The 17,966-nt window shown below is 40.9% G+C and overlaps 1 protein-coding gene across 4 annotated transcripts in view; it reads left to right on the forward strand.

The window, feature by feature from the left end:
* LOC140305635 (nucleosome-remodeling factor subunit BPTF-like) overlaps positions 1-14,826 on the forward strand; it is a 40,792-nt gene extending 25,966 nt beyond the window's left edge. For 2 of the 4 annotated variants that reach the window (XM_072384581.1, XM_072384584.1), the window contains 12 exons: positions 450-690; positions 900-1,183; positions 1,340-1,453; positions 1,942-2,103; positions 2,423-2,505; positions 4,507-4,732; positions 4,882-5,216; positions 5,600-5,773; positions 6,439-6,631; positions 7,165-7,249; positions 9,757-9,943; positions 12,762-14,826. In XM_072384581.1, the coding sequence (XP_072240682.1) occupies positions 450-690; positions 900-1,183; positions 1,340-1,453; positions 1,942-2,103; positions 2,423-2,505; positions 4,507-4,732; positions 4,882-5,216; positions 5,600-5,773; positions 6,439-6,631; positions 7,165-7,249; positions 9,757-9,943; positions 12,762-12,798 (2,121 nt within the window). In that variant the 3' untranslated portion in view covers positions 12,799-14,826. Of the gene's footprint in view, positions 1-449; positions 691-899; positions 1,184-1,339; positions 1,454-1,941; positions 2,104-2,422; positions 2,506-4,506; positions 4,733-4,881; positions 5,217-5,599; positions 5,774-6,438; positions 6,632-7,164; positions 7,250-9,756; positions 9,944-11,750 lie in introns of all 4 variants that reach the window. The other 2 variants (XM_072384582.1, XM_072384583.1) reach the window with 2 other exon arrangements.
* The last annotated feature ends 3,140 nt before the right edge of the window (positions 14,827-17,966 follow it).

A 17,966-nucleotide genomic window follows, 5' to 3' on the forward strand; every position in this document is an offset into this window, starting at 1 on the left:
CACACCTCTTGAGAAAGTTTTATTTTGATAGTTCAGTAGAAGGATATGCATTTAATGGGTTTTAAAATGGCAAAAACCAGCATAGATGAGAAAAGAAATGTCTTCAGGAAAATGTCAGCCTAAGTGAATGAATGAACCCATGAACTGATGTGGCTCTTCTCAAAGCAAAGGTGTGTTTGTCTACCATTTTAAAGCCCTTAAACCATGTTCATTCCTTTTCTCACTTTTGTTTATATAACTAACTAACTATAACTATAATTAACTACATACAAAAAGTATTAGTCATAAATAACTTTTACATTCTGTGTTGAATGTAACTTGACTTTGGCAAAGCTGTTCTTCTCTTAACACATTTCACCACCAATTTCTCACTACAGACCCTTTATATTTGTTTGAACGGGAGTGTTTTGTGATTCAAAGGCCTTCCCTCTCTGCTCTGCTAACCACAGAAACAGCAGGCCGGGTCGACTGTGGACAGACAGACTGGTGTCGGTGGAGCTCAGCAGGCTCTGACGGTGATGGTTCAGGGTCAGGGGCAGACCACCGGCCAGCTGCAGGTCATACCTCACGGTGTCACCGTCATTCCAGGACCCGGCCAGCAGCTCATGCAGGCGACACTGCCCAACGGCCAGGTGCAGCGCTTCCTCTTCACCCCCCTTGCTTCAGCTGCCGCACCCACATCAAGCACAGGTATGATGTAACACAACAAGGATTAGCTTAAAGTATGACTTTTTATCCAGATGCCAACTTAGTTTGAAGTCAAATAAATCTTAATATCAAATGTTAATTTGCTACGGTTGAACCAGTCATGCACATGCATTGTTTGTCATATTAAATAGTTTAAGATTTTATGCAGGCTGGATAGTCTAAAGATTTCCCGTAACTATTTATTTTTCTAGCCACTGCAGTTCCCAGTCAGCCCAGCTCCACTTCCAACAAAACCCCAGCCCAGCCTGCGCAGCAAGCTGCTGCCCCAATCCAGGCAGGAGCCACCCCACTGGCCACTACCAGCACGCCTTCATCAGCGACCCCTCAGGGCCAGTTACCCCCTCAGACACAGGCCCACATGCCCATCCAATCTCCTACTTCGCTGCAAGTTAAAACTCAGGGGGGAACCACCCAGCTGCAGCTGCAGCAGACGCCCCAGCTCATTAGTATGCCTGGACTGCAGCAGCAGGTACAGGTATGATTAGCAGAAAAAGTCCCGACTTTCACTTAGCTCTCATTTCTTTATCTCACCTAAAAGTCACTTATGGTCTTCTATAGTTCAGTAGCTTGGCCTCTTTGAGTTTTTATGTTTTATTGTGTTAAATTTGTGAACGGCATGTGTCATGGTCAGGTGTTGGCCCAGCTGCAGGCCCAACAGGGTGGAGGCTCTCTGCCACAGCACATCAAATTGCAGCTTCCTATCCAAATCCAACAGAGTGGGACCACCTCAGCACAGGGCGGACAGGTATCCAATCCAGCTTGCTTTACTCAAATTTTAGGCCCTTTTCAGACATGAAAGAAGTAATGTTAACGACTTCATCAGTCTTTTACAGAAATGGTATTCCATCATCCAGGGCCTTTTCACTCATTCCTTCCATGCTGGGGACTCTCTAAGTCCTTCTAGAGTGACAGTTTTCCAATAACAACTTGTTGTTTAGTCACGAAATTCATACCGAGCTAACAAACACGCAGCACTGGGTTAAACAAAATAGTGAGGGATGGGAGCAGTTTAAATGATTGTAATAGGATCAAACAAAGAGCAGAAGCATAATAAATGTTTTCATCTGAAAAAACGACTTGGTGCTGCAGCTAGTCATCATAGATAAAACCATGGAAGCGGAATTTTGGAAAGCACTGCATCACGGTGCTTTTTCAGTCATGATCCTTACCACTTGCGTAAATCCGACTCAGCTCAAAGCTAATGTTAATTACCAAACCTTTATCTCTGCTCAGATTGGAAATGTAGTTACCATCCAGGCAGCATCTGTCCAAGAGCAACTGCAGAGGATCCAGCAGCTCAGGGAGCAGCAGCAGAAGAAGAAGAAACAAGCCGCAGAAGCCAAGAAAGAGCTCGCCCACAACGCAGCCAACCAGAGCGACATCATCCAGAAACAGGTGTCTATCATCATCTCCGTCCACTCGCTGTCTCCCTGCCATCAGCACATAAACACTCACCTCCACTGAGACCCGCTTTATTTCTACAGTTTTGCCTTTATTTGGCTTTAAGCTCAGTCTGTATGGTCTGTCCTTATTTGATAATGATACATATCTATAGAACATCACAACTGAACTAAGATAAATTGAAGTCACAGATTCTCTTAGTGGTGTCGGTGGGCAGACGAATGATTGTTTGGCTGCTCTTTGACCGTTTCAATCACCCCAGTAGTAGAAACAGCAGTTTATGCTGACATATTTTTATGCTTCATGTTCCCAGGTGGTCATGAAACAAAACGCTGTGATCGAGCACCTTAAACAGAAGAAGACCATGACACCTGCAGAGAGGGAGGAAAATCAGAGGTTTGTGTCAAGAAGTGCTTACTGCATATAAGGATGTAGGAATTATATTTAGTCAAAGGTAGTGAAGCAATGATCTATTGAAACATCGTGGGTCAATGGAAATCATTTTTGCCAAGATACTTTTTGAAGCAGCACAGGCAGCAGCACAGACATGAAGCTGCAGTCCATTTATTTTTAAATCTTCTCTCCAAATGTTCAAACTGTCATCATATGCAAATAAGACATTACCAGACTGTGCGCTGTGCTCCTCTCCTTCTGTTTGACTTTTCTTTAACACCAAATTGGGAGATGCAGCACAGCTTGGGATGCAATCATCACGATGGTTGTGTGTCCACATTGCGACGTTTATAAATGACACGAGCTGAGCAATGAAAAATACACGGGGCCTGCCCAACTACTTCAGACTTGTGCATGTAGTTACTTTAAAACAAAGAATTTGATGAAGATTCTTTGTTTTAACTCTGTTTACCCACTGACCAAAACTACTGTTGGGATGCAAACACAGTTTTATCAAGAACTTGTTTGCGTAACGGGATTTTCATATTTAATTTGTGTGTGTTCATTGCTTGGTATTTGGGTTTCAACTTGAAGATTTTGGTATAAAAAGTGCTATGTTAATAAGCTATTGTTTTAGTTTAGAGAGGCTAATTTGGGAATACTACAACTTTTAAATAAAATGCTGCAGTTGGATTATACTCTGACCAATAGTTGACCCTGACAACCATATGTTTATGTCCACAGAAGTTGTGTCAACACTGTACCCATTCACACAGACCTGAAATACCAAACCCAGACTGCCGTTACATCACTGCAGCAGCTGTCTGTTGCCTGCTTATTTTTCATGCTTTTTCCATTTCCTCATGTCATCCTTCCTATCCCTCTGTCCCTTAAAAATATGTTTTTGTTTGTAATTACGCGGCACTTTGACATCAGTTTTCTTGTTTTTCTGTTTTTTTCCGACTCCTCTACTTTCACGCTGCATTTGCTTTGTTGATCGCAGCGTGATCGCTGTTGGAACCCTGGCCGGTCCTTGACCTTAGCAGCCATGTATGCGTTTGTGTGGTATTCACACAAATGTACACGGAATGAGGCACCAACTTTCGACCTTAGTTGTGAATATTAGCGAACACAAGTGAACATACTGTGGACTGAGGGCTATAAATTAAGTGGATTTATTGTCATAGACTGACATTAGTTCTTAAGAAAATGTTCTCAGAAGAGATTTTATCTGTGCATCTTCACTTTTTCTTCTTTATTGCTAATATTTCTTATCTGTGATTTAATTAGCAAGAGCATAAATCACACAGTTAAAGACCCTGTACGTAGCTTTCTATCTGCAAGCACTTTAACTCATTAAAGCCAAAGGCATCCCTTCTAAAACACATTCTAAAGCTTAAGCAGAGCTTGAAAACGGTCTTTCAAAATCTGAGTTTAAAGAAAAAACTTTTTTTTCTTAGATTGTAGCTTTTTCCCGTCAACACCAGGCTCTTAAGAGAGAAGCATGTAAACATGGCATTTGATCTAGAATGGTTCATTTGCTTAAATATGTGACTTGTTTCCTTCCATAACCTCTCTTTCTCTATCTGTCCATCTCGCATCATTCCTCTCTCCTAGTTTTCGGCTGGCAGCTCCACTCTCTTGCTGCTGAGTGACTTAGATTTTCAGTAAAATAAACACTGCACATTGTCCTGTTAACGTCTGTAAAACTTGCGATTACGTTAAATTTGCACGTCCGGTTCAGGTTATTTTCCAGTAGGATGTTGACTAAGTCTTAAAACTTAGTTGTTGGTGGAAGTGTCTTATTTTCTTTTTCACATTTCAGACTTTGTTTGATTTTTATTCGTTAAGAGGAACAATTTAGATCCCGAAAGCGATGAGGTCAGAACCACAGTCAGACACAGGATTGTAATAACAAAGCTCACTTTTTTTTTTTTAAAGGTTAAGAGGTTATAACACTCTGAGTCCTTTCTCACTCAGCTTATTCTCTCCATATCTGTTCAGGATGATTGTTTGTAACCAGGTGATGAAGTACATCCTAGACCGGATAGACAAAGATGAGAGGCAGGAGGCCAAGAGGAGGAAGAAGGAAGAGGTGGTGGAGGCTAAAAAGAGGTTGGCTAATGCCAGTAAGCTCTCCTCGCTCCTTTACCGACACAAAGAGAGTCTGAAGATGGAGATTCTGAAGAAACGAGCGCTTCTCGACAAAGAGCTGCAGCTCGAGGCTCAGGTACAAAGAAAGCATGCATGAATAATTATGAAGAAACCGGGCGACAAATTAAATTTGGGAGCTCCTTTATTGCTTTAAAACATCTCCCTAAAACAGGAAATGACGGGCTCTGACTTGAACTCCATCCGTTTCACTTTTGCCTTTGTCAGGAGGAACTAAAGAGGGACCTGTTGCGCATGCGTAGGGAGAAGGAACGGGCTCAGGCTGTGGCCCACCAGGCAGCCCAGGCTGCTGCAGCTGCTGCTGCTGCTGCAGCCCACAATCAGCAACAGCAAAGCCTGCCACACACGCATGGCATCTCCTCTCAGCACCATCTCACGACGGCCGTGACCTCCACACACAAGAGGAAACGGGACGAGGAGAGGGACATGGCAACGACAACAAAGTCCAAGAAGAAGAAAATGATCTCTACAACAAGCACAAAGGAGAGCAAAAAGGACACAAAGCTTTACTGCATCTGCAAGACGCCCTACGATGAGACCAAGTATGCTAATACTAGGGCGAACACTCAGTATTGCTAAGCATGGAAATATTAGTAATGTTAAAACACAGTTAATCCAGTGGCATTGTCTACTTTATGGGATCTTTTTAGATGTATTATTGAATGGCTTAATCCACACAGTTCCTTAGTTGTGATTGAAATGTAACATAAAAGGATTTCTGCTTCCTTTACACACCTTCATTACACCTTCACTCATTGTGTAAAGTAAATCCATGCGCAGCAGGTCATCAGTCCACATACTTCTGATATAAGACGTCTGTAAACAGCAGCCATCTCATTTCACTTTATCAAACCTGTTTTAGTTTCTGTTCTCTCAACAATAATAGTGGGGGTTTTAACCAGGATTATCCCTGTGCTCTGTAAAGGTTTTACATCGGCTGCGACCTTTGTACCAACTGGTATCACGGAGACTGTGTGGGCATCACGGAGAAGGAGGCCAAGAAAATGGACGACTACATCTGTGTGGAGTGTAAACGGGGCCAGGAGAGCAGCACAGAGGAGCTGTACTGCATCTGTCAAACTCCATATGATGAGTCTCAGTAAGGAGCTGCAAGAGTGTGTGTGTGTGTGTGTGTGTGTGTGTGCTTCATATTGCTTCTGTGGAAACATGTTTTATTTGTTTTGAGGTATGCAATAAGTAAATAAAGACAAATTATATGACAGAGCAAAGTGCCAAAGTAGTCATTCAGCCAAAAATATTCTGATCTTGTCATCAAAGATGATGTATTTGGTAAGAAGTTTACAAGATTGCACACAGAAACTGAAGCAGAGCCACAATCAGACTGTAACCATAGAAATGAACAACGATGACATCTTTGGCATCCCAGCAAACAAATGTTTGGTGTTTTCAGTTAATGAAATGTGAAGACTTTGCCAGAGGTACCCAGTCATTAAACAAGCTGTCATCAGTTAATCTGATAATAAATCAACAGAAACTGTTTGGTTCAACATGAAACAGCCTCTCATAAAGACTGCTCTGTGGCATTTTTCTCCATCGGAGCCCTGTGGGTTTTTTCCATCTGCAAAACCAGTTTTAATGCTCAACAGGTTCAAATTTCATGGTTCTGTTTTGTTGCATTGGCCTGTCTTACCTTGACTTCCGCCCTTTTAATGAACTGTTTCAGTTTTTTGAATCGCACCTTTTCACACTGTGAGATTATAATGTGATGGTGCTCCAAATAAGCACAACTTTGTACTTTCCCAGGTTTTACATCGGCTGTGATCGATGTCAGAACTGGTACCACGGTCGCTGTGTGGGAATCCTGCAGAGCGAAGCCAACCACATCGACGAATACGTGTGTCCGCAGTGTCAGTCCACAGAGGACGCCATGACGGTCTTCACGCCACTCACAGAGAAAGACTACGAAGGCCTGCGAAGGATCCTCCGTTCCCTGCAGGTGGGCAGAAGGCTTACAGTTGCTGCACAAACTCACACCATTACAGTGTAAAACTGTTGCTGGTTGTCATCATCTAAGAGAAGCGTTCACCTATTAATGTGTATTGTGGGGAGGTTTACTCCCCTCTGCATTGTGCACAGTAAATAAAAACACAAACACGTTCAGCAGAAGCACTGCTGTGTAGTTTTATCATCAGCGGTGGGCCTAACACTAACACAGCTCCATGTAGCCCCACTGCAGTTCAAAAGCAGCAAACAAAAGTCCTCTGTGTCCATCTTATCTGATGGGTTGGGCTCCCCTACTTGGACATCTGCCTGGCTTCAGCCTTTTTCTTCTTTCCTGACTTCTCTTTCTTTTTTCTTCTCTGTTCAGCGTTGTGTGTGAGAGAAATGGAGTGGAAAGTTAGAGGGAACATCTGTGTTGACCCACCTGCTTTCAGTGTAATTTTCATGGTGCTGTTTGTTTTTCTTTTTTGGTTTCAGCTTTCTCAAGTGTCTGTATCTGCCTTTTTTTTGTCCCTCCCTCCTCTGCAGGCACATAAAATGGCGTGGCCGTTCTTAGAACCAGTGGATACGAATGACGCCCCGGACTACTACAGGGTCATCAAGGAACCAATGGGTGAGTGCAGGAAATGTGTGACAGTGATGATTACAACAAGGTTTGTAATTGAAAGATTAGGACCCACTGTATTTCCTACATTACTTATGAACTTGCCAACAGCCACAATTAGTCTTGATCCAAGCCTTGTGTGTGTGTGTGTGTGTGTGTGTGTGTGTGTGTGTGTGTGTGTGTGTGTGTGTGTGTGTGTGTGTGTGTGTGTGTGTGTGTGTGTGTGTGTGTGTGTGTGTGTGTGTGTGTGTGTGTGTGTGTGTGTGTGTGTGTGTGTGTGTGTGTGTGTGTGTGTGTGTGTGTGTGTGTGTGTGTGTGTGTGTGTGTGTGTGTGTGTGTTCCTGAATCTATTGAATATTTCTATTTGTACAATTATAACATATCTCACCATTTTTGCATTGGTCAACTCTCCCCTCGCCTTTCTTAGTCTGATCACTCACCTGCTTATGAAGCTGCTCCACTGTGTAATAAAAACACATCGGCACTGAAATCTTGAAATTAGTTTAATTCACTGCATATTTTAGCTCATTTACTAAATGATGCGTGTGGAAAATGCTTACTGTAACGTACTACAAATGTATTTAGGGTTCATTGATGCATTCTCTCTCCTTGTGGTTGTATTCATAGTTGGCTTTATCTTATTCTGTGGTGTTTCTGGAGGTTGATAAGTTTAGAGTACTTTCACTTCCCAAAACCATAATAAAAGTATTTTGTCCTTTCTTAGAAGCTTACGGCTTTAACCCATTACGTCCTCAGGCTTTGTTTTAAAAAGAAAAGAAAAATTATCTCTGCTTTTAGCATTAATTACAGACTTTTCCCTGGTATTTATCATTATCTTTGAATATTACAATAGATGGTGTCTTAAAAAGGGTCATGCAACATCTGTGCCACTCAAGGCTTGAAGGCTTGAATCTATATTAAATGTGCATATGTCGTATCAGGTCATAATGGGTTAAACTGCAAAATGACACCCAAAACTGTCCAATTAATGCCTGAGTGAGGAGGCCAGCAAGCAAAAGCGATCAGTGTCTTTCATTGATGAATAATGGCTTAAAAGTGAGTTGTTCTCCATTTTCATATTTGCATCACTGTAAATCTCTTAAAAGACGCACAATTTTGCTTCATACATAAGCTCTGTGTATGCAACACAATGACCACAGCGATACAATCACCAGAAACAGTCAAAACAATAATCACAAAGTGGAAGAAACTCCCTTAAAATGTCCTACATATCACTTTGTAATATGTAGGAAACTAGTATATTCAGAGCTCTTTCGCCTGTCAAACATGGTTTTACCGGTTTAATGCTGATCTGCTTTTAATGTTGATTCAGGAGCCATGATCCACTAAATTACGCAGAACGGGGGTTGGGAGCAGTCCCGGGTTTGGTGGGAGAAATTGCTGCGGTAGTATGTGTTATTATTTTGTAGTTGCTTTAAGCTATGGAAGTAACACCCGGTCTGTGTATCTTAAACATTGAAATAAAGCTGCCAGGAGGCCAACTGGGAGGAAGCCCTCCAACTCAGATCAAACCGGCCATGTAAATGGGGACGTGCGTCAACGGGGCCTTTTTGAACTTCCATACAAACAAACTGTTAATGAGCTGCTCTGGGTCTGCCGGCCTCCCTGTGGAAAGGGACCAGCCCCACACTTAGCTCCTGTTGGCTTGGTCTTGGAAACTCTAGTCCCCACCCCCACCCCTCCCTTCTACCTTAAGAGAAAGACCTCGCTGGTTTGAAAAAATAAAAAATAAAAAGCGCCTTTGGCTGGTGTGGCCGTTGGTAGTTTATAGAGGGTTTTGAGATGAAATCTGATGACAGAAAAGAAGGAGGTCTTTGATATTAAGCTCATGGCCAGCTGGGTGGGGGTTAAGGAGGCCAAGAGTCGGATGTGTTTGTTTGAAACGCAGCCCTGGGGATGCCGTGCAGAGAATTCCACCGGCAGTAGCAGATTATATGAAGCTTTGGCCGCTGCCAGTTAGCTTCCTTGCTAATGTGATCAAAAATTTTTTTTCCCAATCTTCACTTTGATTTAAAAAGGTTACTGACACTGAAAGCTCCTTTTCAGGAAAAGCCTGGAAATGGAGACCCTGGTTTTCACTGCATTTTCAAACGCTTCTGTGGTTTTGTGACTTTTTTTTTTCTTCTTCAGAAATGATGCTCTCCTCAGGAATGACAAATGCTTCATATCTCTGTAACTTATCTGGAAGCCAGAGTAGCTCGAGGTTAATGCTGGCAGAGATTTTGGATTTTTCCTGTCACTTATAGAGTGATGCACTGTGTCTCTGTCAGGCACATACCACATAAGCTGCAATTATTGTGGAGCTAGCTCGCTGATTTGTGGAGACAAGTCGATTAGAAAACCAAAACATTTATCTGCTACGTCCACAGCATGTGGTGTTTCTTCTCTGGGAACATCTCTCTGTTAAATTGTAGTTGTAGGGTTTTCTTGGTGCTTTCACATTACATATGGCACATTCAGTCTAACCAAACGCATTGAAAATGCCTTTTTCTCAGACCTGTCCACCATGGAGGAGAGGTTACAGAAACACGAGTACATCAAGCTGACAGAGTTTGTAGCAGACATGACCAAAATCTTCGACAACTGCCGTTACTACAACCCCAGCGACTCGCCCTTCTACCAGTGTGCCGAGATTCTGGAAAACTTCTTCGTCCAGAAGCTCAAAGGCTTCAAAGCCAGCAGGTAAGGTGGTGATGATGACGATGTCCAACAGCTGATGAAGATGAGAAAAACAAGGGGGGACAGATTTTAATCCTCAGTACGAAAAAATCGAGTCCTTTTGTTTCTAGTGTGAACAATAAAATGTTTTGGTTGTTTCTTTTTAAGAACTGTACTAGTTCTCTGATTCCTTCTTGTCTTGGATCCCCTGTCACCATTTTCAGCTTCTTCTAGATGTTTCAGTTTATGACGACCACTGAGCTTTTACCATTTTTACACGATCTTTACTTCTCAGACATTTAGGCTTATTTTCAACACACATCAACCCATAACTGGCTTCAGCTTTCACTGTAGTGAAGATCCACTTTCTGATATTGGTTACTGTTTTCAGTAATGCAGACCATATAAAGACCCACATTTTCTATCATTTGGTCTCACAGTATTACAGTACAGATACATTGATAATGGAGTGAGGATTCAGGCTTATTTTCAAGCTGAATTAGATATTCGCTGTCTGCATGCACGTGGCCGCGCCTCTGAGCTCACCTCATTGCTCTGCCATCGCTGTATCTTGTGATTTCTTTGGATGGATGCACACCACAAGTTGTTGGCAACAGAATGAGTTATATCTGCCTTTACATATGCAGTCGTATAAAAAGGTTTGGGCACCATTGATCAAATCAAAGTTATCAAAGTTAAAGATGGAGCTAAACAAGTGTGTTCTTTTTGCTTTGTGCCGTTTTATAGTAAGATGAACATCAAAGGACTCAGACTATATTTGTCTTATTTGGGGAGTGGCCAAAGGATGTAAATTTGATCTCTTCTGAGCAGCTTCCTAACCCTCTAAAAATAAAATAATTGATGCCCACAAGAGAAAATGTATATAGATATAGCCCAGCTTTTTTTTTCCAGTAGCTGTTACTCATTTCATAATGCATTTTAAAAGAGTGAACTTCCTGTAGGGTTGCTAGAAAGGCAAATCAAAACCCTTGTATTGTTGGAAAAGAACTTTGGGGAGCTTTTGACTGACTTTGGAGTGATGGTGCATGGTTCTACCATGCAGCTACATACACCTGCATAAATATGACCTTAATGAAACGGTTTCCTGCATCATCACCTCAACATTCAACATCAGAAGTTTTCAGGTTTAAAGAAGCTTTTTGAAACAAGTCAGCGGACTAATGAAGCCAAAAGAGAAACTTCAGTGCAACGAGCACAAGAGTGAATTGATTATGCTTTGGGCCGTTGCTGCTGCCAGTGGCGCAAACTTTGAAATCCACAACAAAGTACCGTAACATATTCAGACCTAAAGCTTTGTTTTAAAAAAGTCTTTTCTTCAAGAAAAACCTAAACCTGTCCACTAACACGCTTTATTTCCCAGCCTCTGAAGTAGCTAGAACCAAGTGTTTGAGAGGCACTCCAGTCGCATTATGCTCTTAAAGTAGAGGCATCACATCCGAGTGGATCAGGAGGGGCGACATAAAGGTTTGACTTCACCCTCGCAGTCCTCACACATCATTGAAAGTCAGTGGTCACACCTGAAAATAAGACTCTCACAGGACTAGAAAGCTTGTGCGGGAAAAATTGACTAATATTTCCCAAAAACTGAAATCGTGTCTAAAGGTAATGAAGATGTTTTGACAGAGAGAAATCATGCAGCACACTTCATAGTTTTGTAAAACTGGAGGCCCTGAACTCTGAGCTTTTCAGCTGTAATGCTTGATTAGGGCACCGAGACTTGTGGTTTGCATCCAGCTTTATGTGCCTGAAACAGAGATCTTCTTCACCTGCATGTATTGACTCCCATCCATTCTTTCTTTCTCTCTTGCAGATTGTGATGTCAAACTCCTGGGTGCCGGGGTCACTCTTAAACAAAACCTAATTTGCTATCCTGGATGTTGCTGTTTTTACTCAATTAAAACAGCATTTAAAAAGAAAAAAAAAAACTTTGTAAGAAAGTTGATATATCAGGCACACACATTAGGTGTGATGATTTTTTTATTTTAAAAGCAAAAGAAAGAAAACTAAGTTTCTACTGTTTAATATTTGCAGCCATGTTGGTAGCACAAAGCATTCAAGGGAAAATGTATTTTCTTACACTGTCACACCAGATGGCATTTTGATTATGTGTGAGTTGGCTATGAGGCAAAATAGGAAAATTTGCTGATCTTGTCGCTCTCTGTCTTGAGATTTGATAGAAAAACAATAAGCAAATAAAAGAAAATCTGTTAATTGTGGTTGCAGAATCAGACTTAAGCTCCACACACATAAACATATAACTTCTTTTAATTTTGTAGACATTTTTATTTTGGACATAACATGCTGCAGCAGAACATTTTTACCTCATTTCTTAGCTGAAAATTTACACGAAAAGGAAAAAAAACGCATGCCACATTTATTAGTTTCTTTTTATTGGCTGTACCCGTGTATAATGTTATATTCTGTTCATATTATATCTTTTTGTGAAGGACTATTTTTATGTTCTAAAGGAAATAATGGTAGAAAGTGTAAAGATAGCTCTAGTTTAGCTTTTCCATTCTCAATAAGCTTGGCAGTTTTCAGGTTAGGAAAAATGGAAAAGAAGTTGTACATACATTGTTGGGCGGACATCACAACACACGTTTCAGCGACATTTAACCAACATGGCTGCTTGGTCTACATCAAAGTGTCTGACCCACTGGCATCCAATGCTTGTTTTTTTGGGTTTTTTTTGCTTGTCTTTTTTGTATCCTCCCCTAGTCATATTTTTGTCATATATTGTAAAGCTTTTAATAAAAAAAAAAGAAAACAGCCAGAGGTTTTCCAACAGTTTTCTTCCTCCTCTCTTTGCTCGTCTCTGTAGGTCACATAACAACAAGCTACAGTCAGCAGCATCTTAGCTCCCTCCTAAAAAGCGAAAGCGAGTCAAAAAGGCACACCTCTGAATGATTGGGACTCGTGGTCCAAGTCAGGCTGCGTCTGAACCTGAGTTTTCTTTCTGGAGGAGAGCGTGCCCTTCCCCTCCGACACAGATGTCAAAGTGCCCAACCCTCCACCACCTTCACAAAGAAGTGAAGTGAAAACCCCCCTTTTCCTGCTTTAGACCAGGGGAAGGACAGCTGCAGGGTCTCTCTGGCGGACTCTTACAGCCCAACCAGTGTAGCCTCTTCATAAGAAGAAAGATGGAGACGAGATGGCAGAAGACATTAAGCATGCTGGTCAGATGTTCAGTGGTAGTCTCACCTCATGGCTGCAGGAGACTCATTAAGTTCATTGTGTTGGATTCATTTTTTATGTATCCTCTATATACAAAGTGTCGGCTTCATGTCCCCTCTTCAGACAGAAATGTATAGATTTGCGACATCAAGAAATGTTTCACATGCAGAACGTGCAAATTTTGAAAAAAACTAAAAAAAAACAACGGAGTGAGCACAGGTCACTCCTGGTCTGACACTGAAATCAGTTGAATGAGAATGCTGTATCACCCTCTAATGAAGCCCAGATCCCCCCCGACATTTTTCTGATTTTACCCTCAGGTGTGTAGCCCTGCATGAAGCAAGAACCAGCCTCATAAAACGCACTTGACAGCTAATTTGGCTTTCTCTGTCAGTGGTACATTCCCTATCAAAGTACTTTGATCTGGGATGACTAATTCAAGGGGTGTTTGAAGGCAAACACGCTTTCATGTTCATTTCCAGAGGGAAACACCCCGGACAAACCATCCCACCCACTGCATCCGGCCCCTCTTTTGACCTTTTTTTTTTTCCCATGTAGTGATCTGAAACGCAAGTGAAAAACTGGTTCTATTTGAAGGAGGAAAAGACACTGAAGCCTTTTTAGAGAAGGTGAAACTTGTCGAATCTGACTGGAAGTGCTGTAGCTCCCTCTATAAACAGTAGTACATCAAAGCTCTGTTTCAGAGTCTGTAAGTCTTTCTCTTGTTATCTCTCAGCCTCCTCTTCCAGCATCGAAGTTGACAGGTTGGCTCACATATGTCTCTCAACTCACTCTCAAAGCATGGTTAAGTAATTGGATAATGGACTTTTCCACTCAGCATCAGCTCAGTTATGTTGCGGTCTGCGGCAGAGTGACTGGGAGTACACTTTGAGTGCAGACTTGAGTCTTTCTACCGCGGGGTTTGTATGAAATTTATAGCTGCATTTTTTTAATCATATTTGGGAACATTTTTGTAATCTTATCAGTTTTGTAGGAAGGGAGCAGCCTGTCTTTAAGTTGATATGTGACAAAAAAAAAAAAACAGAAATTTGGCAGAAGTTTCTCTTTTATTCCCAAAGTTTTTACATTTTTGTGCGTAAAAGCAGAGTTGAGAGATAATGTAGCGTCTTGTCTTCTTCTCTCTGTCTTTCACACAAATGTCCCATCACTTTGTAATCGATGATGATGTGCTTTATCCACTGTTTGTAATTTACTTTGTATATTATCACTGTCCAAATATGTAGAGAAAAGATTTTTAGAACAGTAGAAACTTTTATTTTTCACTGTTTGAACCAGCAACAAAAGCCCTCCTTGTATATTTCAACTGTTTCTCGCTTTCTTTGAGGTGAACTCTACATTTAGGTGATTTTTCCTGTATATATATATAAATGAAGTGCTGCACATTGTGAGCATAAAGGTTTTGAACAGAGTAGTGTGAAACGGCAACTTGTACAGAGTTTTTTTTCTTTTTTGTAAGAAACCAACCCGTTCAGCATAACTTCTATAATGGCATTGCATTTCTTGTATTATTTATTCATATCAATGAAAAAAAAAAAAAATCTTTTTTTTTTTTTTTTGAGTAATGAGGAAATGTAACTGCAGATAAAAAAAAAAAGTACTCTATGTTTTTAACAGATTGTGGCCACTCTGAAGAGATTCTCTTTTGTACTTGATAGGACATTTCATCCTAGATAATAAAGTAATGTTTTGGACATTGTCTTTTCTCTCTTTCTCTTTGCCCATTGAGCTCACCTTGGAGGGAAGTGTGCAGGTAGATCTGTAAAACTCTGAATATCTTGAAAATAAATGCAAATTATCAGTTTCGCATAAACGAAACATGTGAAGTCCAACCAAAGATAGCTTTTCCTGAGAATCAAAAATAGGATATAAAATGTATATTTCTGTGTAAAAGACTTGAGCCATTTCTTAATGTTTTGCTTCTGAGGAGACAGATTTTTGTGTAAAATTTTTCATTTGTCTTAAGCAATAGTTCTTCAGGCTTTCCAAAGGTATTTTCAGAGGAACTTGTTTTTTTGTTGTTTTGTTTATTTGTTTAAACCACTTAACACTGTCCTAAAAATCACTTAACCATGAAGAAAGACACCCAACTCAAAGGATGAACTAGTGTTGCTTCTATATATAACAGCTTTGCAAAGATCTAATTTTAACTTGTATCTTAAGGCACGTCATTACTAACAATGTGTCACAAAGGCACATGATTTCTTCCCATTTCTTTCTTTAGATGAGAACAGTTTGACAGTGCACCCATTTATGTTCTATACCCGCTTAATCCAGGGTCACATTAAGACTGGAGCCCATCCCAGCTGCCATTAGGAGAGAGGCAAGGTTGTTTCATAGTCAGAAAATTGTATTTTTGCACTAACATTGTGAGTCCAAGAGTTGTGTCCTTAAAAAAATAGGAAAGTTGACATGTGGAGGACAAAAGAAGAAACGGCAGTCCTATAAAACTATCTACAGCAGATGGACAGTATCTGAAAGTGATTTCCCTGAGAAATAAAAAAAAGAATAAAAAAAGTCTGTACACAGGACCTGAAGGATACATCCGGACCTTCAGTTGATCCATCTACTGTTCACTGAAGCCTCATCAGAAACAATCTCCATGGAAGGGTGACTGTCAAGAAGCCATTCTTAAGGAAGGGAAACGAGGAGGAAAGGCTGAGGTTTGCCAAATAACACGAGAACTGGCAGTAGGTTTTATGGAGTGATGAATCCTCCCCGGAGCCCGGACCTCAACATTATAGAAGCAGTGTGGGATCATCCGAACGGAGAACGGAACCAAAAGCAGCCAAAATCTAAAGAAGAGCTTTGAAATGTCCTTCAAGAAGCCTGGAGAACTATTCCTGAAGGCTACTTAAAGAAATGAGAAGAAAGCTTGTCTAAGAGGTTTCAGGCTGTGACCAAATTTTTCCTTTCAAGCTCGTTAGAACTGTACAAGCTCTGTTTTTGGCCTATGTACTATATTTCCACATATGTTTGCACATTTCAATTAATTGCTGTACCTATTTCCAGTTTTCCTGGAAATATATAAAGAAGTGAGGTGTGGCTCAGTACTTTTTAACTATACTTTATTTCTTATCAATTAGTTCTTCAAAAAAAAAGTTAATGTGTTCTCACGACCTGAATGAAGTTAGGTTCAGGAGCAGGGCCACACCTCAACCGCCACCTGACAAGCTGCCTTATAACCGGTTCTTCCATCCAGTGCTATCTCACCCTCCCACTTCATCATCCGTCCCTCCCTCTCCCTCTATCATCCAGCTCGTCCCTCACCTCTCTATACTGATCATCCCTCTTCATATCCATTCATGAAGTATTCCTTCCTTTTACAGACATCATTTACAGTCTCCTCCTAACCCTCGAATCACGAAGACATCCCATATGAGCCTGATCAGAGGACAATTACAGTCATCCATACCCTCACTCTCAGTTCTAATACTTTGACTCCCCATTAAACCAGTAAAATGAATTATGAATTAAACATTGTGGGACTATTTTACCACTTATAAATGCACTGATAGTTTCCAGTTCTGGTTTCTACATTGACAAAAACAATGGAGCATCAAAAATTGTATGATCAAAACCAAAGATTTTAAAATCCTTGTTTCAACAATCTGTAATGCTATCCCTGAGTTTCACCATCATAAGATTGGTCAAATGTTTCCAGAATGTGGCACTAAGGAGAGAGGCAATGAGAGATGTCTGTGAAGGTTGGTGCAGATTGTAGAAGAACACCACATGAGATATTTAAAGAGCCTGACCTGGAGCAGTATGGAGTGGTGGCGTCATACTGCACTCTGAACCAAGCAGGACTCCGTGGGCAAATACCAAAGGCCAGACAGCTGTTGAAAGAAAGGCAGAGGAAGGTAAAAGCATTCACTACCTTCAGCTACACCAAGGAAAACCAAAGGAGAGCTCTTTGGGAATGTAAAGCATCAGCTTGTTGGAGTTGAAATCATCTACGAACAGCCAAATAAAACATAATGGAGGTGGTATCGTGCTGTGCAGCTGCTTTGCTGCCTCTGATACCTGATGCTCTGAATATATCAAAGGAACGATGAAATCAGAAAATCACCAGAAGAATTTCATCAAATTGCTTCACTCAACAAGTTCAAGGAGGGCTGCAGTAGATATTGAGCGTTGGCAGCTGTGTGGAGCTCTTTTATTTTCTTCTTGAATTTGTAGGGAACCAAGTAAGGAAATCTGTATCACAAGAAGGTTTTATTGATGTTTATGTTTATGTATTTAGCAGACGCTTTTATCCAAAGCGACTTACAAATGAAGATTTAACAAGCTATATAAAGCTAACAATAAACTACATAGAAGGAACCCACTAGTCTGACTATGTCAGAGGTGACAGAGTAGAAATAGGGTGTAGGCATAGAAAGAAGTGCAGAAAGATAAAGTGCAGAGATAGAGGGGGTAGGGAAGTATTGATGATTTGCCAAAAATCTTTGGAGCATTGTTTTGGATCTCTTGTTTGCAGTCCAACTTTGCTTTGCAAGTGCTGATGAGAAAGAATTGCCACAGTCGAAACAGAGTAACACAAAAGAGAGGATAATCTTTGTGGGTCAGTGTGGCTTCTCTGCTCAAAGGGAAATAATTAATTAAGAACTTTATATGTACTACAAAGTAACTGCAGTCTAAGTATACACTGGTATATCATCCCAAAGGCTCCGTCCCTAAAGACTCTATGTGTAAAGGTTGTGTGATGTGGCGGACCCGATTACAGATTTTTGGGTAGGAGGCAGGCAGGTGAAGAAATAAATAAACTTTCATTCAGCTAAAATAAAACCTTATGTGCAGCAGCTGAAGAGAAACCAAACCAAAAAGCAAG

The sequence above is a fragment of the Leuresthes tenuis genome, unplaced genomic scaffold (genome assembly GCF_036924035.1).
Source record: "Leuresthes tenuis unplaced genomic scaffold, fLeuTen1.0.hap1 SCAF_4, whole genome shotgun sequence".
Taxonomy (NCBI): domain Eukaryota; kingdom Metazoa; phylum Chordata; class Actinopteri; order Atheriniformes; family Atherinopsidae; genus Leuresthes; species Leuresthes tenuis.